Consider the following 27,724-nt stretch of genomic DNA (forward strand, 5'->3'; position numbering starts at 1 on the left):
GGGGCGGGGAGGCTGCCCGTCGCGCTGGGGTCTGAGCCCTGGCCACTGGGAGGGCCTCTCCCCTCAGCACCCTGCCCCGTCCTTCCTGCTTAACTGCTGCATCGTCGAGGGCCCTTGTCATCCACATGAGGCTAATGACAGGTGCCACCAGACCCGGGAGAGGCCCAGGAAGTCCCAGGCAGCCACGGGCATCACTGGATGCAGTGGGGGGTAATCTCTGCTTGAGCCATTTCAGAAACCAGCTCAGGGGAAGTGCCTGGAGACCCGGCAAGGGAGGGGCCCCAGCTCTCGGCCACCTGTGGCTTTAAGAGCTCCACCCACATGTCTGGGCCTTGGTGCAGGCCCCTGCAAAGAGGGTGTCCCCCTGTGGAAGCCCTGTAGTCCAGGCGCCCCTTAGGGCCCCAGGGCAGTCATGCGTGTCATCTCTGGCGCTGACCTGCGAGGGCGTGGGTGCTCATGGCCAGGCAAATGTCCTATTTAAGGGCTCTCTCTGCCCGCCCCGTCATTATAATAGCATTTATGGATCCTGCCAGGCCGGCCCGTGCCCCAGGAACAGGGGCTAAGCTGATCCCTAGGGTAGCCACGTCCGGGGGTGGGCTGCCGTCACCCACATCTGTGCCTCAGACACCGACACTGTCGCAGCCATGTTCGTAATGTTTTAAAGAAGAACAACCACCTCTCAAGTAAGGTGGCACCATCAGGAGCGTGGCAGTGGCCACGAGAGTGTGGCATCCTTGGGCATGGGTTCTTAGCCAGGCCCTGGGAATCCTGCTGTCTGGGGTGGAGCCTCACCCCCTGGGCCAGCAGCAGGGCAGGGACGGTGCCACGAATCCACCACAGGTAATACAAGGCCACAGGTCCACAGACACCATCAGCATTACCTTGCCTCAACTTCCCATGGCAGCAACTACACATCCCAGTGCCAAGGACACACAGGCCTGCCCCCTCCCCGCCTCTCCTTCAGGGCTCAGGACGCTCCGTCTGGCCGTGCCATCCTGAGCCACAGCACCCGGGGCCCTCTCTGTGCCCGTGTCGTCCTTCCTGGGGACGGCAGCCGCACAGCCTTCACGGGACTGGGGCTCTCTCAGACCCTACGGTGCTCAGAGGCTGTTTCTGGCTCTGTGGTCAGGAGTGATCCCTGGTGGAATTGGGGGACCATCTGTGGTACTGGGGCTTGAACCCAGGCTGGTCACAAGCGAGGCAAGCACTGCCCACGGCATCTCCCTGGCCCTTCCTGTGGCTCTTTGAAAGGTGGGACCACAAAGATCTGCGAGGACTCTGCTTGGGAAGGGCCCTGCATGGGCCTCAGAGCTCACGAGTAGCCATGGGGTGCCGGCCTCTTCCCTGGCCCTCACTGCCCAGTGTGGGGGTGCCCAGTGCCCAGGTGGTGCTCAGACACCCGCACTCCCCCTGCATCTGGGCTCAGCCCCCGAGGAGAAGTCAAGGGGAGGGAGCACTTCCAAAGCAGGGCCCCTGCCTGCCTGGGCACCGCGGCTGTGGGTACAGATGGTGCCACTTGGCCCTGAGGAGCCAGTGGGGGCTCCCTCGGGCATTTCCAGATTCCCAGCTGCATTGCCCGTGCCCTGGTTGCTGGGGGCCCCTGCAGCCCTGCCCACCCGAGAGCCTCCCAAATGCTCCCTCCCAGGACCCACCTTGAAGCTACACGCACGGGCGACTCGCAGACACACACAGACATGGCCACAGCCTGCAGCCTCCAGACCAGGCCTGTCCACAGTCACTCTCTGGCTCCATGGGCAGGGTTGGGCCTTCCGGGGCCTCCACAGGTGACCCGGAACCAAATGTGGACCCGCCTCCCTGGGTGGTATGAGGCTAAACGTGTCCACTATCGAGTCTGGCCCAGTGTGAACACTGCTCACCCAGAAATAATCCTGACATGACCACATGGCCATTTGGAGGCCTTGGGGTCTCGGGTGGCGGTTAGGGGGGTTCAGAAGAGCCCTGGGTCCCCCAATCGGTAGCCTCTACCTTCCTGGCCCAGGAAGGGTATGCCTGAGGCAGTGGGCAGCAGAGGACCCCGGGAATGACAGCCCGAGCCTGTGCACCCAGGCCCAGCAGGGCAGCCTGTCCAGAGAAAACCACCACAACCCAGAAGGACCGTCCACAACCAGGTTAGATCAGGGGACCAGCACCCAGGGTTCTGGGTCAAACTCGACTTCTTCCTGCCAGCCTGTGGCCCCCCATGCGGCCCCCAGCCTCCTTCCCGGGGACATGGGCAGCCTTGCCCACAGGCCTCCTTAGTGGCAGGTTGGCCCACCTGAGCCAACGGGATGCGATTCCCACATCCTGTCTCTGTCAGATTCCAGCAGGGGGCACCGCACGCCCGGCCCCTGGGGTTAATGGGCCGTGTCTGTCCGGAGAGTGTAGGACCAGACCCAGCTAGCAGTGCCCAAGGACTTGGGCTCAAGCAAGGCGAGCACCTCACCCACTGCACTGTCTGACCCGAAACAGAGACGGGTTCCATGTGGGGGCGGAGGCGTCAGGCACTCCTGGGTGCGCTCAGGGCTCCCTCCCAGGGCTGAGGTGCTCAGAGGACAGTGCTCAGAGAATAAGGATCACGCAGTCCCGCTCTGTGTGCTTCTCCCATCTTCCCCCAGGCTGTGGGACCCTGGCCTGGCCGTGGCCCCTGCCAGGAGCTCCCTGGGGCAGTCGCTAGAGATCAGCAGCTGGGAACAACCCTCCCATCCAGGCTCCCTCCCAGAGCTGCCCATGACATTCCCACAGGCCACACTCCCCCGCGGGCTCTGCCCTGAGCCCAGAGCTATGGAGGGATGTGGCAGCAGGCGGCCGTGGGTACCCTGGCGGTGGCGGCGGCAGCGATGGCCGTGTCCGACTGACTCCGGCGCTCTGGCGTGCCCACACTGTGCCCCAGGCAGGCGGCTCCAAGATGCTTCTCAGAGGTCATGTCATTCTGGGACTTGGAGAGTTCTAGAAAACAAACACACACAGGGGTGATGAGGGCATGGATTGTAGGTGTCTGCTGGGGCGTGGAGCCTCCCCAGGCCCAGGGGGACCCCCGAGGGGCTGGCACAGCAAGTCCAAGGCAGAGTGGGGTGCACCAGGAGAACCCCCGGAGACGGCAGGAGGACAGCAGCTCTGGGCAGGGGTGTTCTGTGTCTGATGCCTGTGTCTTGGGCGTGTAGTAGCCCGACTGACTCCCACCCAAGTTCTTAGACTCCCACCCACCATCTCTCTGGAGCCCTTGGAGGGAGGTGACAGCGGATTTGGGGACCCCTCGACTATAAGCTTCAGATCCTGCAGACCTGGACTCTCGTCTCTGGGTTTGGAGTACGAGGTGGGACAGTTCCAGGGGTGAAGGAGAAGGAAGGACCCACCCCACCCAGACAGGACCCCGTCAGAGCCGGTCTCGCCCCCAAACCGCCGCCTCGGACCTGCTCCCTACTCTGGGGGGTCTCCTGCCACTCCTGACCTCTCGTGGGCTAGCAGGTGACCACGGCCATCAGGTCAACCCTCCTAGGAGCCTTGTTTAGAGAAGTGAAAAAGAAACAGACAAAATTCAAGTTTGTGTGTATCTGTGGGCCGCACACAGCCGTGTTCAGGGCTGACTCCTGGCTCTGTGCTCAGGGAGTCCTGGCAGGGCCCTACATGGCAGCAGGTCAACCACATCAAGGCAAGTGCCCTAACCCCTGAGCCACCTTTCTGGCCCGCACTGTTGATTTGTCCCCAGTCTTCTCCTGTGAGCCCTGCCTGAGCTGCTCCCCCGCAGCCCTGCGCCAGGCTCCAGCTTGGCTCTTCCCAGCTCCGCCTCTGGAGTCTGTGGGCTTCACCCCTCCTGGGTAGCAGCCTCGACCCCCCCACCCCCATGTATGTGGCCCCTCTAGGCACCCCTGTCTCCCGACCTGCCCTGGAGATGCCCTCGGTGGTACCCAGCTCTCCTGAGTGTGCTGCTCAGGGCATCTCTGGGCTCACCCGTCTCTCCAGAGACCATGACTGTACCCCAAAGTCCAGGGGCGTTTGATGCGCCCCCCCCACCCCGCCCTGGGCAGTGTTGAACCGTCTCCTCCTGGGCCGGGCCTCGACACTGTTTTCAAGTTCCCCAGCCAGACTGTGGGGCACCCCCCACCCCAGCTCTGGGAAGCCCCCGGCAGAGGGTTCCCCGGCGTCCCCACTGGAGAGGGCAGGTGAGCCCCAGATGGGCTGTCCCCTCAGGGCCCCACTCTCACCCCACGCCAGTACCAGCCCCTCCTCTCACATCCTTAAGGGGGCCACGAGAAGCTCCTGGGGCCGGGTGGGGGCTCAGGGCTGGCAGTCTGGGGGAGAGGAGGGGTCGTGCACTACACCTGGTTGCCCCTCCCTCACCCGCAGTGGCCTGGCCTGAAATCTCGTGGCATGGCCCAGGGAAGGGGCCGGGAGAACCCCCCGGGGCTGGGGTCGTGGCAGCCAGTGGTCAGTGTCCCGCTCTCCAGCTGCCCCCACCATCCCGGGTGATGCTTCTCTAGGGACCAGGTGGCAAAAGTCACCAAGAGAAACAGGTGCCCGACGCGCCCTGAGCCGGCCCAAGGGGCCACAGATCCCCCCCACAGACAGCGTCTCAGTGGCCACAGGTTGTCCCGCGGAACCCATAGCCCACGGCCACCAAAGGGCCCTGGCGGACTGTCCCTTTGTCCTGAACCTGCCGAGCCTCACGTCAGGGGGCCGGTGCAGACTGGGGATCCATCAAGGGCAGAGAAGGGGCTGTGCTCTCGGGGGTCGCCCTGCCAACGCCCCCAATGTCCGCACACTGTGTGCGTGTCGTGTGTGTGTATGATGCGTGTGTATGTGCCACGTGATTATGTGTATGTGTATATTGTGTGTGTTGTGTATGTGCATGTGTGTGTGCCCTGTGTGTATAATGTGTATGTGTCTGTTCATGTTTGTGTGTGTGATATATATGTGTGTGTGTCATCTATGTGCATGTGTGTGTAATATGTCTGTGTTGTGTTTGTGTTCATGTGTATGTGTGTGTCATGTGTGTGTTATATGTGTCATGTGTGTGTATCTGTGTCATCTTTGTGAGTGTGATATGTATGTGTGTATGTGTCATGTGTGTAATACGTCCAAGTCATGTTTGTGTGTGATATGTATGTGCGATGTGTGTATTGTGTATATGTGTTGTGTGTGTATGATATGTGTATGTGTCATGTGTATCATGTGTTTGAGTGTGTGTATTACGTGCGTGTGCCGTGTGTGTGCTGTGTCTGTCATGTCTGTGTGTTGTGTGTGCGAGTGTGTGTCTGTGTCCTGTTTGCGTGTGATGCATATGTGTGTGTGACGTGTGTGTTGTGTGTGTAAGTATGTATCCTGTGTGTGCATGTATAGATGAGACTCGTGGGGCCTCCTTGTACCCACACATGTGCAAGAAGGCAGGTGTCAGGTGAGCAAGATGTGTGTCCCCACGGTTCCAGGGGTGAGGGATAGCAGGACAGCACCGAGTGGGGTCGGGGCAGAGGTGCTGTCCCGACAGGCCAACAGGAAGAGGGAGCAGGGGGGTGCTGGGGCCCTCGGGCTCCGTGAGGGGAGGCCGCTCCCTCCCACTGCCGGCCGCTCTCCCCCTCCCCTGGAGCCCAGAGCGCTCCAATCACCCAACTCTGCCCAAGCAGGCTCGGCAGAAGCCAAACCGAACCCCAACACTGAGGCTCCCCAGTCCAGGAAATCCTCAAGCAGGGGAGGAACTGACAGACGGGCGCAGAGCAGAATCTCCGAGCGACTCCCAGGCTTCCCCAGGGGTCCGTCAGCTCCGGGCAGCGGACAGACACCAGATTTCCAAGCAGGGGCAGTTCTGGGTCAGTGTGTCCCCCAAACACAAGATGATTGCTGACAGGAGAAAATTAATCTTCCTGGCAAAGGAGAACAGGCCAGGGATTCCACGCCGGTGTTAGCAATGGCACGAGGCTGGCCCGGAGGTTTCTGGGGTTAGAGTCCTTGGCACCAATCATTGTCCCCAGGAACCCGGGGGGCTGGGGCAGGGCTGGGGAGATGCAGCATCGGCTGTCGAGCAGGACTGGGCTGGGGTCCCCCAGCAGTGGGGGCTGGAGGCAGCGGCCCCGACCACCTTAGCAGGGCGGTGGAGAGAATAAGCCAGAGATACTTACTTCTCATGTGAGTGGTGACAGACAGAAACAGGTTTTCCACTGACTTGTTGAATCCTTTAAACTGACCAAGTTCTTGTAACTAAAACAGAGAGAGAGAGAGAGAGAGAGAGAGAGAGAGAAAGTTATGTGGGACAGTGTCTGTCACAGTGTCTGCTGGGGGCTTGGGGAGCAAGTGGGGGCACCGTCTGGCCAAGAGGAAGTGGACCTCTTTACGTCGCTTTTCTCCTTTGGCTTCTGACACCACATAAAGGAGGAGTACGGGGCATCCCCCAGATCTGGCAACCAGATAACAACCACCTCTTAGAAATAATGACCGACACACCGTTTGCTCGAAGATTATACTCAAGTAAATTATTGCTTCCTTGACCTCCTTTCTCTTATGGCCTACTGTCTCCACAGTGAAAGGTTTCCCTTGGGTAATAATGCCTAAGACATGGGGGCGGTGGGCTTACCAGACACAAGGACCCCAGGCGGAGCCAAGTAGAAGAGAGAAGAGAAAGGGAAGCTCCATACATCCACCTAGTCAACCAATACATTCCCGTCCATCCATCCAAGCCAACGCTCCATACACCCATCTATCAGGGCCAGAGCCTAGGATAGTGACCAGCACTCTTGCCTGTACACAGCCGGCCCAGGTTCAATCCCCACCAAATGTGGCTCCCAAAGCCTTGCCAGAAGTGATCTGGGAGTGCAGTAGGAAGCCCTGAGTACTGCTGGGTGTGGCCCCAAAACGAAAAAATAAAACCTGTTCATCCCTACAACCATAGAGTCATCCATCTGTCATCCATAACCCATCCATCCATCAATCATCCATCATCCATCATTCATCGTCCATCACCCATTCACCCATCCACCCATCCATCATCCATCACCCATCTACCCATCCATCCATCATCCATCCATCATCCATCATCCATCACCCATCCACCCATCCACCTATCCACTCATCCACCCATCCATCATCCATCATCCATCCATCCATCGTCCATCATCTATCACCCATCTACCCATCCATCCATCTATCCATCCATCATCCATCACCCATCTACCCATCCATCCATCATCCATCATCCATCACCCATCCACTCATCCATCCATCATCCATCACCCAACCATCTATCCATCAACCATCACCCATTCATCTATCCATCAACCATCACCCATTCATTTATCCATCCATCCATCACCCATCACCCATCTACCCATCCATCCATTCATCCATCCATCCATCCATCATCCATCATCCATTACCCATCCACCCATCCACCTATCCACTCATCCACCCATCCATCATCCATCATCCATCCATCCATCATGCATCATCTACCACCCATCTACCCATCCATCCATCCATCCATCACCCATCACCCATCCACCCATCCATCATCCATCACCCATCTACCCATCCATCCATCCATCCATCCATCCATCCATCATCCATCACCCATCTACCCATCCATCCATCCATCATCCATCATCCATCACCCATCCACCCATCCACCTATCCACTCATCCACCCATCCATCATCCATCATCCATCCATCTATCATGCATCATCTACCACCCATCTACCCATCCATCCGTCCATCCATCCATCCATCATCTATCACCCATCTACCCATCCATCCATCCATCCATCATCCATCACCCATCTACCCATCCATCCATCCATCCATCTATCATCCATCACCCATCTACCCATCCATCCATCCATCCATCCATCCATCCATCATCCATCATCCATCACCCATCCACTCATCCATCCATCATCCATCACCCATCCATCTATCCATCAACCATCACCCATTCATTTATCCATCCATCCATCCATCCATCATCCATCGTTCATCACCCGTCCATTTATCCATCCACCCAACCATCATCCAGTCAGATCTCAGCCCAACAATGCATCTAACTATTTACCCATATATCCAACCATCACCCATCCACCCACACATCCACCCAACCATTCATCCAATTACTCACCCATCCACCTAACCATCCATCCATCACCCACAAACCATTCATCGTCTTGACTATACACCTGAAACTCAATCATAAATAACTTTGGAATGCACAACAACCCAATAAGAAAAATTTTAAAAATCAGTACGGTTTGAGTATTTTGGTGCCGGAATAACAGTGGAGAGTTTAACAGCTCTGGAGGTAGAGCAAACTTCTGAAGGTCATTCTGGGGTTTCCCTTTGAAATTGGCAAAAGAATGCACAAATTTTCTCTCCTAGCAGCAGTTCTGAATATCCACCTGTATACAAACATAATTACTCCCCATAACTCACAGAACAGCAGGAACAGAAATAATCAAGACCATATATTTTCCTGGCTCTTTACAGTTTCCAAGCACCAGCCAGACATTTCATTAACTTCCTACAACAGCCGTGGGAGGCCACCCTGATGATTTCCACAGTCACTCCACCTCCCGAGGGGCGGAGGGGGGCAGGAACTCCAGGGATTGCCTGACTAATTCCTTGGGTCAGCAGGATTCCCGGTTTGCTTCACATTAGCAAGCATGTGCACGTACACACACACACACACACACACACACACACACACACACACACACCTATGGTTCACAGAACTGAAAGTCAACCTGTTTCTCTTCAGACAACATACTGCAGCCTGATAGCCTGTTCAGATACACACACTCACATACACACACACACACACACACGGAATCAGACTAACCCCCCTCACACATACAGGCCTATCCAGACCCTCCCACAGTGTACTCAGGCCCCCAACTCAATCACACACTCACATATATACACAGACAACCTACCCATACTCCACACACCACACATGTGCACACCCCAGCCAGAACCACCTCACACTCACACGGCTTTGCAGACCCACACACTCACACAGACTATCCGGGACCCCTCTCTATACCAGTCTATCCAAACCTTCATGCACAGTCTACCCAGACCCTCGCTCACACCCTTACACACACACACGATCTATCCAGACACACACACACATTCACATACATGTTCTATATAGACACACTCACATTCACACAGAGCCTATCCAGATCCTCACTCACACACACTCACATATACTCACATGCACATAGCCTCTCTAGACAACAAACACACACACTCACACACATTGCTTATCCAGACCCTCCCTCATACACACACTCACGTATACACATGTCCTATCCACGCACCCACACACTCACACACACACTCACATGCATGGCCTACCCAGACCCTCCCTCACACACATAACTCATACACACTCATACTCACAAACTCACACACACTCACACACATGACCTACCCGTACATGCCCATACATTCTCACACACACTCGTACACACACACTCACATACAAACACACACTCACATACACTAACACAGTCTCACATGCACGGTGCCTGTCAGGGAAAACAGCCTGTGAGTGAAGGAGTTAAGACAGGGGAGCATGGGCCGGTGAGGTAGGGGAGACTGTCCTTGGCCCTCAAGACCCTTAGACCTCGGACCCTCAGGCCTCCCTGCCCCCTCCGGGCCTCCCTGGGGACTTGGGATGCACATACCTGGCCGGGGCCGCTGCACTGGCTCTCACTGAGCGGAGGCGGCGTGGGGGGCACCACGGAGATGCTGCTGCTGGGAAGAGACCCGGGGGCCGTGAGTGGGGGCTGCTCTCGCCTTCCTGCTGCGAGGGCCGGGCCCCCAACACACTTAGGGCTCCGGGGGGACTCCAGGCGTTTCTCAACCAGTGCTGAGTCCAAGGGGGTGTGAGTGAGGGCTGAGGGGCCGTGCTGTGTGGGGGGCACATGCTGGGGAGCAAACCCCAGTTCCCCGCAGGCAAGGCATGTGCCAACCTATGCCAGCTTCCGCCCGCCCTGCCTGTGTCCTCTCCAACACCCTCACTTTAGCGGGGGCTCGGCTCAGGGGACCGCCAGCTCCCACCTCACACCCATGGCTAGTTCCTGCCTCACACCTGTGGCCAGCTCCCACCTCACACCCATGGCCAGTTCCTACCTCACACCCATAACCAGTTCCTGCCTCACACCCTTGGCCAATTCCCACCTCACAGCCATGGCCAGTTCCCACCCCACACCCATAGCCAACTCCTGCCTCACGCCTGTGGCCAACTCCCACCTCACACCCATGACCAGTTCCTGCCTCACAACCTTGGCCAGTTCCCGCCTCACACCCATGGCCAGTTCCCGCCTCACACCCATGGCCAGTTCCTGCCTCACACCCTTGGTCAGTTCCCACCTCATACCCATGGCCAGCTCCCGCCTCACACCCATGGCCAGTTCCTCTCTCACACCCATGGCCAGTTCCTGCCTTACACCCTTGGCCAGTTCCCACCTCACACCCATGGCAGTTCCCACCTCATGCCCATGGCCAATTCCCACCCCACACCCATGGCCAACTCCTGCCTCACTCCTGTGGCCAACTCCTGCCTCACACCCATGGCCAATTCCCACCTCATACCCATGGCCAGTTCCCGCCTCACACCCATGGCCAGTTCCTGCCTCACACCCATGGCCAGTTCCCACCTCACACCCATGGCCAGCTCCCACCTCACACCCATGGCTAGTTCCTGCCTCATGCCTGTGGCCAGCTCCCGCCTCTCACCCATGACCAGCTCCCACCTCACACCCATGGCTAGTTCCTGCCTCACGCCTGTGGCCAGCTCCCCCCTCACACTCATGGCCAGTTCCTGCCTCACACCCATAGCCAGTTCCCACTTCACACCCATGTCCAGTTTCTGCCTCATATCCTTGGCCAGTTGCCACTTCACACCCATGGCCAGCTTCCACCTCATGCCCACGGTCAGTTCCCACCTCACACCCATGTCCAGCCTCTGCCTCACACCCTTAGCCAGTTCCTACCCCACGCCCATGCCCCCAGCATGTTCTAGAAGAGCCGGGCCAGCGCCGGGCCAGACTTGAGGGAGCCGTCCATGTGTTGGCACTTGAAGCCACTGTAGTGCACCCATCTGCCTGGGGGTGGGCTTGGGGGGCTTGGTGGAAAGAAGGGAGCAATGAAAAGGGAGACTGGGAAAGTCTCCCGGGGCTGAGAGACGCAGGCCCCCGAAGAAATGATCTCGCGACCCTCTTGGCTGCTTTCCGCACAGCTGCCCTGGTTTCCAGGGGGCCTGAGTGGATTCGCTCAGTGGGCTGTGGTGGGGGGCTCTGGCCTTGCTTGGGACCATGAGATGAGGCTCTCCTCTCAAGGGCCATTAGCCCACGTGAAGTGCCTCCTGTGCCCGCCCCACGCGCAACCCCCACCCAGGCCGGGGCCCGCCCCCGGGTGCTGCAGGTGCACAGGATTCGTCGGAGAAACCAGTCACAGTGAGGACACTTAGCGTGGCCACAGGGACTGTGCTGGCCCTCGAGGCTGCATCTCCGCGAGCACTTTATCGTGAGGGAGACAGAGAGAGAGAATAGAAACAGATGCAGAGAGACAGAAACAGTGACAGACAGAGAGAGGCCGAGAGAGACAAAGACAGAGCGACAGAGAAATGAAGAGAGACGGGATGAGAACCAGAGAGGGACAGAGACGTGCACAGAGGGAGGCCCAGAGAGGTCGGTGAGGGCGGCCACACGCCTGCATTCCGAAGCTCTGACAGGGCCGTGGAGAGGTTTCAGGGCGCCCTTTGAGCCGCTCAGGGCAGGGCCGGGACTCGCCGTCCTTCCAGCCTCACCTCAGCCTCTGATAAGATTGCAGGAGCCTTGCGCCGGCAGTGTCGTGTCTGCCTGGAAGAGACCCACAAAGGGCATCAGTTAGTCGACTCCTCCGAGGGCGCTGCCCGTGCGGGAAACTGCAATTGGAAATGAAGACTGCGGGGGCCCAGAGTTGCACTAAGGGTTAAGCGCTTGCCTGGCCTGCAGCCCACCCAGGGCTCAACCCCCGGCCCTGCAGAGGGTCCCTGAGCACCGCCAGCAGTGAGCCCTGAGCACCGCCACTCTGGTTCAAATAACAATGATGGTAGTAACACAGTGAAGGCTTTACTAGTGTCACTTCTTGGGATTAACTGCACACCGACTGGCTGCCACAGAATGGCACTAAACGTGTCAGCTGGTCTGAACATCCTGAGGACCGTGGCCCTCCCGGCTCAGGAGCCTGGAATCCGCTTCACACGGTCGTGGTCAGACTCCAGACTCGCCTACACCACAGGAGGACGTGGTAGCTGTGTGATGGGGGAGTTCGGCAACCTCAGGCTTCCTACATTCCCTCAGCAAAGTGACTGTTTCTTTAAACATTCCTCATTGGGGAGATTAACTTAATCTCCCTGAAAAGCTGATCCCATTCCCAGAGGGCACCAGCTTCCTGAGGAAGAACATGTTTGCTCTGGGGAGAATTTTTGTTTCAAGGGAGGGGGATTGTTTGGAGCTTTCAGGGCCCCCATGGCACCCACTAGCCCCAGCATGGCGAGTGTCCAGGGCAGAGGCCAGGGCAGAGAGTTCCTGCAGGGGGGATTCCCGAGCGGGACTGTCAGCCCCCTGTTGACTCCCTTGTCCTCAGGCCTCTCGGCCCCTCCAGAGACTTTCCAGCTGCATCCCGGAAGGGCAGGCAGGGGCGGGTGCAAGGGAGGGCAAGGTGATGCTGTCTAAGATTCAGGCCCAAACCTTCTGTCCAACAGAGCACACAGTCCCTGAGGGACCCTGCGCCCAGCCTGGCCTGTGAGTGCCCAGGAGCCCCCTAGAATTATTCTGCCCCATCCCAGGCATCTCTGGGGCTCTTAATGGTGTGCACCAGATTCTCCAAGGCCCCAAGAGCATCTGCCCCTGGAAGAAAATCCTTCCATGAGGTGACCAGACCCTCCTGTGAGGCGAGCTGAGCCACTGTGAGGTGAGTTGACTCTGAGCGTGAGATGAGTAGACCCTCCTATGAGGCCAGCAGACCTTCCTTTGAGGCGAGTAGACCCCACTCTGAGGTAGCTGACACCATTGTGAGGCAAGCAGACCCCCACTCTGAGGTAACTGATCCCACTCTGAGGTAGATGACCTCACTGTGAGGTGAGCTGACTCCAACTGTGAGGTGAGTACACCCTCCTGTGAGGCCAGCAGACCTTCCTATGAGGAGAGTTGACCCCACTATGAGGTAGCTGACCATGCTGTGAGGTGAGCAGACTCAACTGTGAAGTAGCTGTCCCCACTGTGAGGTAAGTTGACTCCAACTGTGAGGCGAGTAGACCCTCCTGTGAGACCAGCAGACCTTCCTATGAGGCAAGCAGACCTTACTGGTGGGCAAGCAGATCCCTTTCTGAGGTAGCTGACTCCCACCCCCCGTGAGGTGGCAGACCCCACTGTGAAACAAGCAGACCCCACTCCGAGGTAGCTGACCCCACTGTGAGGCAAGCAGACCCCACTGTGAGGTGGCAGACCCTACTGTGAAGTGGCAGACCCCACTGTGAGGTGGCAGACCCCATTCTGAGGTTGCTGACCCCACTGTGAGGTGGCAGACCCCACTGTGAGGTAACTGACCCCACTGTGAGGCAAGCAGACCCCACTGTGAGGTGGCAGACCCTACTGTGAAGTGGCAGACCCCACTGTGAGGTGGCAGACCCCATTCTGAGGTTGCTGACCCCACTGTGAGGTGGCAGACCCCACTGTGAGGTAACTGACCCCACTGTGAGGCAAGCAGACCCCACTGTGAGGCAAGCAGACCCCACTGTGTGGTGACTCCAACTGTGAGGTGAGTACATCCTCCAGTGAGGCCTGCAGGGAGGCTGGAGGGAACCAATCGGCCGCTGCTGTCTGCCACTGTGATCTTTCAAGGGAGAGGAAACAGAGTGACTTGGAGCGACAGTTTGTCCAGACACTTCGCCCAGGGACAGTGACCTCTGAGCCCTCTGGGGGTGGGTTCCGGTTCCTCAGGCAGGCCTCCCCCAAGGCCCCTGGATTGCTTCACAGTGGGGGGCACCCCCAGAGGAGGCGACTGTCTCTCCCAGCAGTGCCCAAAGTCCAGGCCCCACGTGGCCTCCCTCCCTCCAGGGGGCACCCCCACCCCACTCTGTTTCCTGTTTCTCACTGTGGGAGGGTCCCCGCCCTATCGCCCCGTTCCCCCACATCTCCTCCCCGGTTGTCTGGGTTTCCACCTCACACCTCCTCCTGATGCCCTGTTAATTGTCTAAATGCTCCCTGGGGTCCCCAGGAAGGTGGGGGGGGGGGGGGGGGCGGCGGGGAACAGGCCAGGGAGTGGCGCTCTGCTGCCCCCTGCTGGCCAGTGTGGGGCCTCTGCCCTGGTCACCAAGGCCTCGGGGGTCTGGGCAAACCACAGTGGGGTCTGCCACCTCACAGTGGGGTCTGCCACGTCACAGTGGGGGTCAGCTACCTCAGAGTGAGATCAGTTACCTCACAGTGGGGTCTGCTACCTGACAATGGGGTCAGCTACCTCAGAGTGAGATCAGTTACCTCACAGTGGGGTCTGCCACATCACAGTGGGGTCTGCTTGCCTCACAGTGGGGTCAGCGACTTCAGAGTGGGGTCAGTTACCTCAGAGTGGGGTCAGCTTGCCTCACAGTGGGGTCTGCCACCTCACAGTGGGGTCAGCTGCTCCAGGTGGCTGTGGTCTGTCTCGTGCCATGGCAGCCCTCTAAGGAAAGCCCCCTGCAGCCAGGCAGGACCCCTGCCGGGCAGCCTCAGGGAAACTGAGCACTTTATGTCCTCCTCTATGTCCACTCCCAGGACTGGAAAGATGAGCGCCACAATGTCCTGGCCCCTTCCAAAGAGGGTAGAACAGGGCAGGAAGTCTAGTGCCCTCTCAGACACGGCCCCTGGAGCAGTGCCCACCACACCGACCTCGTGTGTACCCTCGGCATGCCAGGGAAGGATGAGAACGACCACGCTTTGGACCAGGCGTGGTGGACGAGAACCAAGTGCTCAATTTTCTGTTATTGTTTTTATTGGAGGGGAGGGAGTGTTTGTGGTGCTCAGAGGCTCCTTCGGACCCTGTGCGCAAGGGTCATCCCGGTGGTGCTCAGGAGCCTGTGGGTGGTACCGGGGACTGGAATCAGAGTCAGCCACATGCAAGGCCAGCGCCTCAGCTCCTGTTATCCTTCAGACCCAACGACCAGGTTTTACCAACCTTTGAGTCACACAAAACTGAAAACCACGTCGGACATTTGACCTCAAAAGCGCATCGACCTCTCTGACCCCCGTTCCCGGCCGGCCCCGAGCTGGGCATCTGGGCACTCCTCAGCCCTGAGAGCCTGGACCCTAGAAGACAGAGCGACAGTCACGGCTCAGCGGCCACCACGCCAGGACAGCAGGCACCGATGCCAGTGAGCACCATCCTGCTGGCAGAACGGATGGCCCGGCCGGCGCTTCCTGCCACCAGCGTCACTCTCCTGCCTCGCTGCCACGGAGAGGGGTGACTTTTCTCCTTAACTCAGCTGCTCACAGTCCTCCCTCAGAAACTCAGAGGCGGGTCTGGAGCCGTAGCACAGTGGGTAGAGCCTTGCATGCAGCCGACCCAGGTTCGATTCCCAGCATCTCATATGGTCCCCTGGGCAGCGCCAGTAGTAATTCCTGAGTGCAGAACCAGGAGTAACCTTTGTGCATTTCTGGGTGTGACCCAAAAAGAAAAAAAAAAACCAGAAAAGAAATGCAGAGGCTTCCATGAGAACAGTATCACCCAGGGCTGGGCGCGGCTCACAGCTTCCCTGGGGCTGGCCAGTGGGTAGCCCTGACCTGTGTCCACCTGGAAGTGGGTTTTGTGGGCAGCACTGACCTGTGTCCACCTGGAGGTAGGTGGTGTGGGCAGCACTGACCTGTGTCCACCTGGAGGTAGGGGGTGTGGGCAGCCCTAAACTGTGTTCACCTGGAGGTGAGGGGAGCATGGGCAGTCCTGAACTGTGTACACCTGAAGGTGGGGCGCGTGGGCAGCCCTGGCCTGTGTCCATGAGAAAGTGTGGACTTTTCCGAGGTCACTAGCCTACAGACTTTGGGAACCCATCCCTGACCAAATGAGCCGCATGAGAGAAGTTCGTCACTTTGAGTTGCTGTTTCCTCGCCCTGGCGCTGCCCTGGGCGCCCATCTGCTCACCCGGTCAGTCTCCTGCTCTCCGGCCTCCCCTGCCACAGGCAGACAATCCCTGTTCTGGACAGTGTGAGCTGCCCGCCGGCTCTCTTCTAAGTGCATTACTGTGTAGGTCTCATTTTTAGGTCTATTTCTGCTTGTTTTGGAGCCGCCCCTAGGAGTGCCAGGGGCTTACTCCTGGCTCCGTGCTCAGGGACACTCCTGGTTGGGCCTGGAGGTGCCCTGTGTGGTGCCAGGGACCCAGCTGGGGTCAGCCACATCCAAAGCAAGTGTCTCTCCCCTGGGCTGTCTCTGCCCTGGAGGGCCTGGAGTCACCTGGTTTACATTTTTGCCCTTGGACTGAGACCCTGAACTCAAACTTCTCCATGATCACTTGGGCTGAGTCTCCCAGCACCGTTATGAAAATCTCAGCTTTCCCCCGTGGAAGCTGACGGCCCCTCACCAAGTGTCTGACCACTGTAGGAGTTTCTTTCTGGGCTGCGTCCCCTCTCCTTGGTCTGTGTGTCTGTCACCCGCCCAAAGCTTCCCCCTTCCCTCCCCCATTGCCAACAGCTGAGGCTGCTACAGAGGTGCCAGGAGTGCTGAGATCAGAATGTAGCTCCTCACAAGAACAGCAGAAAAGCACCTGCACGCCCAGGGGCATTGCAGCGCTGCTCACAGTCGCCAGGGCCTGGGAACGGCGCAGGCAGCCAAGGATAGACAAAAGGGTCAAGGAACCACCATGGCTCAGCCACACGGGAACACTATGCAGCCACCAGGAAAGAGAAGTCGTGAAACTCGCCAACAAATGGATGGACACGGAGAGTCTCGCGCTGGGTGAGACGAGGGAGGGAGAGGACAGACATAGGGCGACGGCCCCATTCGCGGCATTCAAACAACCAAAGCGACAGAGGACGTGAGTGATATCCACAGACAGCAGACGCGAGGGCCAGGACTGGTCCGTGGTCGGGATCTCACCACCGAGGGGAGGGGGAGCGCAGTGAGGACAGAGAGGGGACCCCTGCGACAGCGACGGCTGGAAATGAGCACTGGATGAGAACGGGTGCTGGAGGGAAAGTGATGTGCATGGTACCTCTTCAGTAACAGTACTGCAAACCACAGAGAGAGAGGGAGGGAGGGAGGGAGAGAGAGAGGGACAGAGAGGGAGAGAGAGACAGAGACAGAGATGGAGAGACAGAGACAGAGACACATAGCAAGAAGAAAAGTGCCAGCCATAGAGAGGCTGTGGGGGCAGGACGGGAGGGAAACTAGGGACATTTGTGGCAGGAAATGCGCCCTGGTGAAGAGACAGATGTTGGAACATTGTATAACAGATGCAATCACACCCTTTGTAACAGTGTATCTTACAGTGACTCCATTTTTTAGATTAATTAATTCATTTTTTTTACAGATGTGTGGGTGCTCCGGTTTTCTCCTCCTTTTCTGAGGAATTGCCCAAATGGCCCCACTCACAAGGGACGTGCAAACGGTCAGTGACCATGGAGAGATGCCGCGGGCTCTGCCGTCCGGGGAGATTGGCTCAGGGTGTCGCCTGCAGAAACTCAGCCCGGTAGACAGACACCCCATGGGCGCACAGGCCTGCAAGCCCCCAAGCACCACCCTGAGTGACCCTGAGCACAGGACCAGGAGAAGCCCCTGGGTACTGCCAGGTGTGGACCAAATGCCTTCCCCACGCCTGACTAAGGTGCCCCGATACCCAGAGCCCCCCTTCTGGCTGTCTATGCAAAGAAGACAAAATCCGCGACTCCGGGAGAACTCAGCACCCCCTACGCCCGCTGCACCGCGAGCCCCGATAACCGAGACAAGGAAACAACCCAAATGTCCAGTAACAGGCAGTGCCCGGGCGTGGGGGGATTCTCATCCCAGCAGGGTCCTGACACCCAGGACCTTAGAACAAGTGAAATCCGGCCGGAAAGGACACAGAGAAGAGTCCACTCACTAAGGGGCCAGGCCACAGGGAGTGTGGGTGCTGGGGCCCGGAACAGGGGGCAGGGACTGTGTTTCATGGAAACTGGGCTTAAGTTCCACCAGGCTCTGGAGACGCGGGGCAGTGGGCTCGGACATGGGCATGATTGGTCACTTTTTTTTGGGTTTATTTTTTGCTCTTTGGGTCACACCCGGCGATGCACAGGGGTTACTCCTGGCTCTGCACTCAGGAATTACTCCTGGCGGTGCTCAGGGGACCATACGGGATGCAGGGAATCGAACCCCGGTTGGCCGCATGCAAGGCAAACGCCCTACCCGCTGCGCTATCCTTCCAGCCCCATGACTGGCCACTTTTTGTCATCGTTTTGGGGGCCACGCCTGCTGTGCTCAGGGCATACTCCAGGCTCTGCTCGGGAATGACTCCGGCAGCCTGAGAGGGGGCTTTACGGGGTGCCGGGCTTGAAGCCGTGTGGCTGTGTGCCGGGCCATCCCTACTGTCCCTGTGTCCTACCCCAGTGACTGGAGTTAGACCCCATACACCTCAGCACAGTCAAGAAACCGATAGAGTGTTCATCATCGGATGACTCCCATTTCACAGAAAGGGTCCGGTTCTTTAAACATTTATTCCTTGAAAGATGTAGCACTGTCGCACTGTCCTCCTGTTGTTCATCGATTTGCTCGAGCGGGCCCAGTAACGTCTCCATTGGAGACTTTGTTGTTACTGTGTCTGGCATATCGAATACGTCACGGGGAGCTTGCCAGGCTCTGCCGTGCGGGCGAGATACTCTCGGTAGCTTGCCAGGCTCTCCTAGAATTATAAAAAATAGTAAACTAATGATAAATTGATAAAGTATAATTGTTTCAGAACTAGATTTTGTATGCTCGAGGCCCTCCCGTTGATCGTCGATTTGCTCGAGCAGGCCCAGTAACGTCTCCATCAGGAGACTTTCTTGTTACTGTGTCTGGCATATCGAATACGCCACGGGGAGCTTGCCAGGCTCTGCCGTGCGGGCGAGATACTCTCGGTAGCTTGCCGGGCTCTCCGAGAGGGGCGGAGGAATCGAACCCGACTCAGCCAGGCCGGCTACGCACAAGGCAAACGCCCTACCGCCGTGCTATCGCTCCAGCCATTCATCCTTGAAAGATGAATAATGAATAATACATTTGCCAAGCGGGTCCCTGAAGGCTGCTCTGAGCAGGAGTTTGACCACAACAGATGAACTCTCCGTCTTGACTCAGAAACCCTGCTCAGCTCGACTCTCCCCTGGGTCCTGTCCGCTCACGCTCCCGGAAAGAGGAAGATAATGCTGGCCTTTATTTCGGTGGAGTTTTGTTTTGTTGCTCTTTGTTTGGGGGCCACACCCTGCAATGCTCAGGGCTCTTCCTGGCTCTGCACTAAGGAAGTACTCCAGGCGGTGCTCAGGGGACCCTAGGGATGCCGGGGATTGAGCCAGGGTTCGCCACGTGCGAGCAAACACCCTCCCCGAAGTGCTATGGCTCAGGAACACAGGACAGAAGCTTCCTGTCACCAAGGACCAGGTGGAATGGTTTAGGGACCACAAGCCTCAGATGGATGTTGCAACTGCTCAGCCACTATGTGGCAGAGGTAGAAAGGAGTGAGTGGCTGTGTTGCAGTAGAAAGGAAGGAAGGGAGGAAGGAAGGAAGGGAAAGGAAGGGAGGGAAAGGAAGGGAGACGGGAAGAAGGGAGAGAGGAAGGAAGGGAGGGAGGGAGGGAGGGAGGGAAGGAAGGATGGAAGGATTGAAGGAAGGAAGGAAGGAAGGAAGGAAGGAAGGAAGGAAGGAGAAGGGAGGGAGGGAGAGAGGGAGGGTGGGTGGAAGGAAGGAAGGAAGGAAGGAAGGAAGGAAGGAAGGAAGGAAGGAGGGAGGGAGGGAGGGAGGGTGGAAGGAAGGAAGGAGGGAGGGAGGGAGGGAGGGAAGGAAGGAAGGAAGGAAGGAAGGAAGGAAGGAAGGAGGGAGGGAGGGAGGGAGGGAGAGAGGGAGGGAGGGTGGGTGGAAGGAAGGAAGGAAGGAAGGAAGGAGGGAAGGAAGGAGGGAGGGAGGGAGAGAGGGAGGGAGGGAAGGAAGGAAGGAAGGAAGGAAGGAAGGAAGGAAGGAAGGAAGGAGGGAGGGAGGGAGGGAGGGAGGGAAGAAGAAAGGAAGGAAAGGAGGGAGGGAGGGAGGAAGGAAGGAAAGAAGGAAAGAAGGAGAAGGAAGAGGAAAGAAGGAAGATGGAAGGAAGGAAGGAAGGAAGGAAGGAAGAAGGGAAGGAAGGAAGGAAGGAAGGAAGGAAGGAAGGAAGGAAGGAAGGAGGGAAGGAGGGAAGGAAGGAGGGAGGGGGAGGGAGGGAGGGAGGGAGGGAGGGAGGGAGGGAGGGAGGGAGGGAGGGGGGAGCCGGCAATGACTCCGTGGGGAACCTTCTGCATGAGCGGCTGAAGGCCCCGTTTGATCCCTGTGCTGCCGTTTCTCCAGACATGGTTGTGGCACTGTGCTGTCTGGGATGATCTGGGAGTGGCCTCCAGGGCACCGCCAGGTGTGACCCACGCGTCCACGGGAAGAGGGCCCCCACAGTCCCTGGATACCACTGTGGATGAAAAGGCCCAGCCACAAAGAAGCCACGAGAAGACCAGCTTCCTTAGGGGAAGCCACGGAGCACAGCAGCCGCGTGAACAGGAGCAACAGCATGAGGCCCCTCTGTGAGGGACTGGCCGCTCCCCTCTCTGCATCCACACCCTGGGTGCTTAATCACACCCTGCCGGCAGGCTGCCCTAGAAGCACACGGACCCACCCAAACCGCCGCAGACGAGCAAACTCCAGAGACACTCAGGCAGCAAAACCACAGGCCCTTGTGGAAGGAGCCCAGAGGGCAGGAACAAAATTGCATTGAAAGCAGGAAGTGTGTCACACAGCAGGATGTGGGGCGGGGGTGGGGGGGTGGGGGGGTGGGGGGGGTGTTTCCCGTGGGTGGGCCCTGGCGCCTGCCTCTCACTCAGTGTTTCTGCTCCAATCCCCAAGCAGAGTCACAGAAAACTGCAGAGCTGTTGCATTTGCCATTTGTTCTAGAAAGCTGTAGTATGGCCCGCGTGAACAGTCACCGGGGTGGGGGGTGTGGCTGATTTGAATCACTGAGAGACACAGTTACAAGATGGTTCACAATTAGGTTTCAGTCATAGGATGTCCCAATACCAGTGCACATTCTCCACCACCAGTGTTCCCAGCTTCCCTCCAATCACCCTCCCCATCTGCCCCCTTCCCCGCCAGCCTGCCTGGTTCTGTCTCTGTCTTGTCTCTGTCTCTGTCTCTGTTCTCTCCTGGCTATTATGGTCTGAAATACAGGTATGAAAGGTCACCACGTATGTCCCTTCCCCTCCTTTCAGCACTCCTTGTCCAGAGTGATCATTCCCAACCATCACTGTCGCAGTGGTCCCTTCTCTGTCCTAGCTGCCTCCCCCACCCCCACCCCCCATGGCAGGCTTGCAACCATGGAGAGTCCTCCTGGCCAGTTTCCACTGTCCTTGTGCACCCTTGGTCAGTATTGGTCTCCTGTGACATGTTCTAGTTACATCCCACAGATGAGTACAACCTTTCTGTGCCTGTTCCTCTCCTTTTGACTCGTCCTGATCACGCCTCCTCTGTTCCCCTCCTTATCCTCAGCCTGATACTCTCCATGTCTATCCATTTATGAGCAAATTTCATGACTTCATTTTTTTCCTGGTGGCCGCGTGGTTAGTATACAGAGCATTAACTGCCAAGTGGCCTTGCAATTACAGACAGCGACCAGAAGAGGGCACTAGCTATCCGCTTAGCTGCCCACCAACCCCCAGGCCCTTTTTCACAGGCTTGCTTATTCAAATTCTAGAAAACTCCCAGTTAATTGTCTGTCAAAGAGGCAGGGTGAGGACTGGGAGAAGTGGGGGGAGAGACTGGGGACATTGGTGGTAGAATATGTGCAGTGGTGGAGAGGTGGGTGTTCCATCATTGTATGGCTGAATTTCAAACATGAAAACTATCTCACGGTGTTTCAATAAAATAATTTTTTTTTATTTTTTTATTTTATTTATTTACTTATTTTTTGCTTTTTGGGTCACATCCGGCGATTGACAGGGGTTATTCCTGGCTCATGCACTCAGGACTTACTCCTGGCGGTGCTCAGGGGACCATATGGGATGCTGGGAATCGAACCCGGGTCAGCTGCGTGCAAGGCAAACACCCTACCCGCTGTGCTATCGCTCCAGCCCCCTATTTTTATTTTTTATAAGCTACTTTTTTTTTCTTTTTTTATTAATTAATTTATTTTGAATACCCATCCCTCCACCAGTGACCATTTCCCACCACCACGGATTCCAGTATCCCTCCCACCCCCCCACCCACCCCCATCCCACCCTGTCTCTGTGGCAGGGCATTCCCTTTTGTTCTCTCTCCTATTGGGTGTTGTGGTTTGTATCAGAGTTAAGCCTGATTTTCAGGGAGAAACGTTGGATCATTTACTTTCCATTGATCACTTTGTATATAGGGAGATGTCGCAAGGCCGCATAAGCGGCCATGCAGTTTGGAGTAAAAGTCCTGGTTCCCACAAACTCGAGCTATGCTTGTAGAGGTTCATGGTCACCGGGGTTCCATCTGGAGGAGGCGGGATGCGGCACCTACCGCATCTGGGACTTCCCGGTGATCTCGGCTCTTTTTGGGACCTGGTGCATTCTCCAGGAGCTGTGGAGCTGCCCAACGGCCTTAATTTTTTTTTTTTTAAAAGAAAATTTCCAGAGTAATTTTTATGAACGCTACTACTTCGCCATAACTCTCAGGCTCAAAGTGATTGGAAGGTGTCACCGGGGACGTGTCCCGCAGACACGGGGCCCAAAGCTGGAGAGAGTTGGTCTCGCTTGCAGAGGCTCACGGGGCAGGGGCCCGGGGTGCAGTCAAGCCCCCACAGGGAGGGTGTCCGCAGGCTCTGCCAGGACCCGGGAAGCTCCGTGAATGGCTATTTTGCTGAGGCGCCCAGATGAAGCGTAACGGTGACATAAGGAAGGGTCAGGACAAGAAGAGGAAATGTTGAACTACAAAACCGTCAGAGCGAAAAATCAGTTTACAGTCATTAAAATCATTTAAAGTCATCACTTTCGATCACTCAGATTGTTTTTTAAAAAATCGAAGGAAATAAAAAAATTGAAATGGTTCTTGTACCATCTCTCCACAAAATCAAGAACATGGGCCTTTCAGGGGGGACAGGAAGAAAGCTTGAAGGTCCAGGGTTCGTGCTTGACATGCGGGGCCCCGTTTCTAGCCCCAATGCCACAGAGTCCCCGAGGACTGTGGCTGTGGCCCCCAGACAGAAGGAACCTGAGTTCCTTTCTTCTTGTTCCTCAATTTTGTGACCACACCTGTGGGAAGGTGATGGTGGCCTGTAGGACCAACATCAGGGATGCTCACGGCCATTAGGGTGACAGCGCGGGTCGGGGGCCACTGGGGATGAGACCCAAGCAAAGCAGGTGCTCAGCCACTGAGGACTTTGCTTTGATTTGATTTTTTTCCTAAAAATATCAACTTCTTAGTTTCTCCCTGAACCTACATTTTTTTTCTTTTTGGGTCACACCTGGCAATGCACGGGGTTACTCCTGGTCTGCACTCAGGAATCACCCCTGGCGGTGCTTAGGGGACCATCTGGGATGCTGGGAATTGAGCCTGGGTCAGCTGCGTGCAAGGCAAACGCCCTACCCGCTGTGCTATCGCTCTAGCCCAAACCTACATACTTTTTAAACTTTTCTTTGGAAGGGCCACACCCGGCAGTACTCAGGGCTCACTCCTAGCTCTGCACTCAGGAGTCACTCCTGGTAGGGCTCAGGGGACCATATAGGGTGCCAGGGACCAAATCCAGGTTGACTGTGTGCAAGGCAAGTTCTCTGCCCACTGCACCATCTCTCCAGACTCCAACATACTTAATTTGCATGCATGTGTGTATAAATATGGACGTGCAAACATGTATTTGGGCATGAGTATATGGAAACTCTCGTTATCCACATTCAAAGAGCAGAAATGATTCACACCCAAATGTTGGGGATGGTTCTCAGGCCCAGTCATTATAGTGGCAGTGGTTTTTTTTTTTTTTTTTTTTTTTTTTTCTTTTTGGATCAGACCTAGTGATGCACAGGGGTCAATTCCTGGCTGTGCACTCAGGAATTATCCCTGGCGGTGCTCAGAGGACCATCTGGGATACTGGGAATCGAACCTGGGTGGGCCACGTGCAAGGCAAACACCTTACCCCCCTGTGCTCATCTTTTGAAAAAATCAAACATCAATCTACTCATTAAATTGCTTTTTTATTTTTTTGGATTTTTGGGGGGCCACACCCAGCACTGCTCATGGGTTACTGCTGGTTCTGCATTGAGGAATTACTCCTGGCAGTGCTTGGGGGGACCATATGGGATGCCAGGGATCGAACTCAGGTCGGCCGTGCACAAGGCAAATGCCCTACCTGCTGTGCTATCAGTCCAGCCCCATGGTGGCAGTGTTTACAGGGCACACTGTGGGGCTGGGGACTGCAGACATCAGGCCTTGTGGTACCCAAGGCAGGTCACGTCCCCCCACCCTACTCCACCCTGCCTCTCTCCTTCTCTTCCTGAGCTGAGTCAGCACTCTCAACTCCCTTTGTCAGGCTTTGTGTGGTTCCGACACCCCATTTCTCCTACATTCTGAGCCCGCTCACAGATGACGTGGGCACCCACATTCCACAGGCTCCCAGGGCAGAGCGGGGAGTGGTGGCAGGCAGCCCCCTGCCCTGTGATGGGCGGCACACACTTCCCAGAGGGAACCGGCTGAACACTGCAGAGCCTGGGACGGCTGAGAACTGACCGGGCCTTCTCAGAGCCCGCAAAGGAGATAAATAGGCAGGACCCCAGCCTGCCGGAGACCCCCAGACCCCCCCTCCCACCGCCGGAGCCCCCAGTCCATCCAGGGGCTGCCATGCTGTGGGCTTGGACTGGGCCACCCCTGCCCTTGACCATCTGTTCCGCCAGTCTCCTACTGATGTCTTGGTTCACGGCGCCTGGCGTGCCCATGTTCCCTGCTAGGCCTGAAGAGGGGTCTCCCGGAGCCCCGCTAGACCTCCACCCTCTGTCTCCCTTCCCTTCTCTTCTCCCCCTCATCCCCTCCCCTGGGACCCCAGGCCTGGAGAGTGACGCAGAGAGCAGGAGCCCCGGAGGGAAACGTGCACCCAGGCCCAGCCCTGCTCACTTCATCCTCCCAGCATGCTCACACGGTCCAGCAAAGTCACCGGGCAAGAAGGAACCCAGGAGGTGAGTGTCACTCCACCCCTCCTCTGCCTCTCCTGCCAAGCGAGTCTCCATGACAACCGACTTCCCTTCCTGGAAGAGCACATGCTGGCCGCACAGGAGATGCAAGAACACGGGCGCTGATGCTAGGACGCTCTTGGGGGCCAGGCGGGAGGCCAGGCACACGGCAGGAGGGGACACGCAGGCACATAGGCAATCCTCACGCGCACAGACACACAGATATGTGGGAGCAATGCACAGCACCCCAAGGGCAGGCATGCATGCAAGCATGTGCACAGCATCGCACGGGACATGGATGCTCACACATGCAACCATGCAAGTGTGTAAAATCTTAGCACGCTGAAGGTTGTGTGTTCTGGACAGCTCTGTCTCACTGCCCGCGTCCGGTGCTCTTGAGCCCTGTGTGTGGCCTGGATCAGGACGGCTGTTCTCTCTCTCAAGCTTGAGCCCCTCTCGCTCTGCTCTGACTCTGGATCTCTCCTGCCTGGGCCTACAGTCTTAGTTTATATAGCAAAGGTCGCTTGAACATTAACAAATCAACAAAGAGAGGTAAGACCACTCCTCCAAGAGATTAACTCAAGGATAACATCTCATCTAAAGAGATTACTCCAGATTACTAGGAGATTCGCTGAAGGGTGGGAGCCCAACAAGGGTGTGTTCTTTCCTCAGCTAGTAATCTACTGAAATAGTTGTAGTAAATCTACTTCTGATATTTCTAGCAATGTCATTCTGTATGAGCACAGTAAGGGACATAAATTTACAGTTTGGTTCTTCCTGAGGACATCTCACTATATATTCTGCAGTCCTTCAGGCCAGGTTAGTCTTCCTAGCCCCAGCAGGGTCCTAGTCTCGTCATTACTTTTGGATCATGACAGTATTTGTCAATGATCATGTCCTCAACTTATAGTTGAGTATCGTGGTGCTTTGGCCTGGCCCATTTCGATGCCAGGGTAGCTCACAGCTTGCCCTGGGCCCATTCAGTCCCTTGTCGGGGCCCTGCTTTTGGGGTGCTAGGAACTAGGGGCAACTGAGTCAAGAAAGCAGATGCCCAGGAGTAAATATTATTCAGAGTCAATCAACTCCCAAGTTACAAAGCATAATATTAACTGTCTTCCTGTGTCCATACAGAAAGGACATTGCTTTAAGGTAAACTATACAAAAGACATAAGGAGAGGAGAAAGGCAATAGTAACTTATAATATGAGTTCAGTGCCCTGGGATGGGTGTGACCCGATAAACGTAAGCTACCTGAGGAAGGACAAAACAGTGTTATCCTACACAAGTGCATTGCAGGGATGTACACATCATGCTGCCTGGCACACAGGAGCACACTGGTAAGAATGCACACAACCATGCATGGCACCCACATACAAAGTATGCCTGCATCATGATACACGGCACAGGTGCACATGTGTGTGAACGCACACAACCATGCCTGGCACACACATGCACACCACACGCAAAGCATGCACACACAATAATGCTTCCAGGCATGGAGTCGGCATGTAGGAGCACAACCACGCCTGCACATGTGTTCTCTCTCAAAGACACGAGCTCAGCAGTCTGGCTCCCGTGCAGACACACAGTTCAACCTAAAGGAAAGTGTCCAGCAGACACAGACATAGTGACCCCAAAGCTTCCACCGCGGGTAGTCACCCCCTGCAGTCTCGCTGAACCCTTACGAAGCTTTCTCCCGCCTGAAGAAAACCCCAGCCCCGCAAAAATAATCTTGTTTGGTTCAGTGTGGGGCAGGGCCGTGCCTGGCCACGCTCTGAGGCTACTCCAGCTACTCCCGGCAGGTCTCGGAGGCCCCTGCATGGGAGGCATTGCACTGGCCTTTGTGCTCCATGCTCGGACAAGGGCTCAGGAGAGGCAAGTGAAGGGTCACGCTGAAGGGCCACGTTGCTTGGCTCCAAGCCAGCTCTGAGCTCCTCCAGCGGGCAGAGCTTGGTCCCCGGAGGAGAGCCGGAGCCCCCAGGCAGGAAGGAGCAGAAGTAAGTGCTCCCGGGAGTCCCACTCTGACCACGGTCTCCGTGGGGGTGCTCTGTGCACTCCCTGCAGATGGCTGGGGTCTACCTGAGGGTCGCAAGGGTTGAGGGGCAAGCAGAGGTGATGGGGGGAAGCACGGACAAGCAGGAGGGTGTGGATGGGTGACAAGCACCCCTGGGACAGGCAGGCTGGCTTCTGGTTCTTTGTTTTGTTTTGTTTTATTTTGCTCAGGGCTCACACCTGGCTGCACTCAGGGCTTCCTCCTGGCTCTGTGCTCAGGGTCACTCCTGGCGGGGCTGGAGGGACCCTATGCAATGTCGGGGATCAAACCAGCGTTGGCATTGTGCAAGGCAAACTAACCCTGCACGGTCTCCCCCGCTGGGAAGGGTCGATC

At 56.8% G+C, this 27,724-nt stretch overlaps 1 protein-coding gene across 1 annotated transcript in view; it reads right to left on the reverse strand.

Annotated features, from left to right (window-relative positions):
• Positions 1-27,724, reverse strand: part of SYTL3 (synaptotagmin like 3) — a 64,297-nt gene that overhangs the window by 22,111 nt on the left and 14,462 nt on the right. Inside the window, exons 4-7 of the mRNA XM_056126148.1 lie at positions 11,793-11,844; positions 9,667-9,733; positions 6,111-6,189; positions 2,816-2,946 (exon numbers count right to left, since the gene is read on the reverse strand). Coding sequence (XP_055982123.1) covers positions 2,816-2,946; positions 6,111-6,189; positions 9,667-9,733; positions 11,793-11,844 — 329 coding nt within the window. The remainder of the gene's footprint in view (positions 1-2,815; positions 2,947-6,110; positions 6,190-9,666; positions 9,734-11,792; positions 11,845-27,724) is intronic.

This window comes from Sorex fumeus, unplaced genomic scaffold (genome assembly GCF_029834395.1).
Source record: "Sorex fumeus unplaced genomic scaffold, SorFum_2.1 ptg000061l, whole genome shotgun sequence".
Taxonomy (NCBI): domain Eukaryota; kingdom Metazoa; phylum Chordata; class Mammalia; order Eulipotyphla; family Soricidae; genus Sorex; species Sorex fumeus.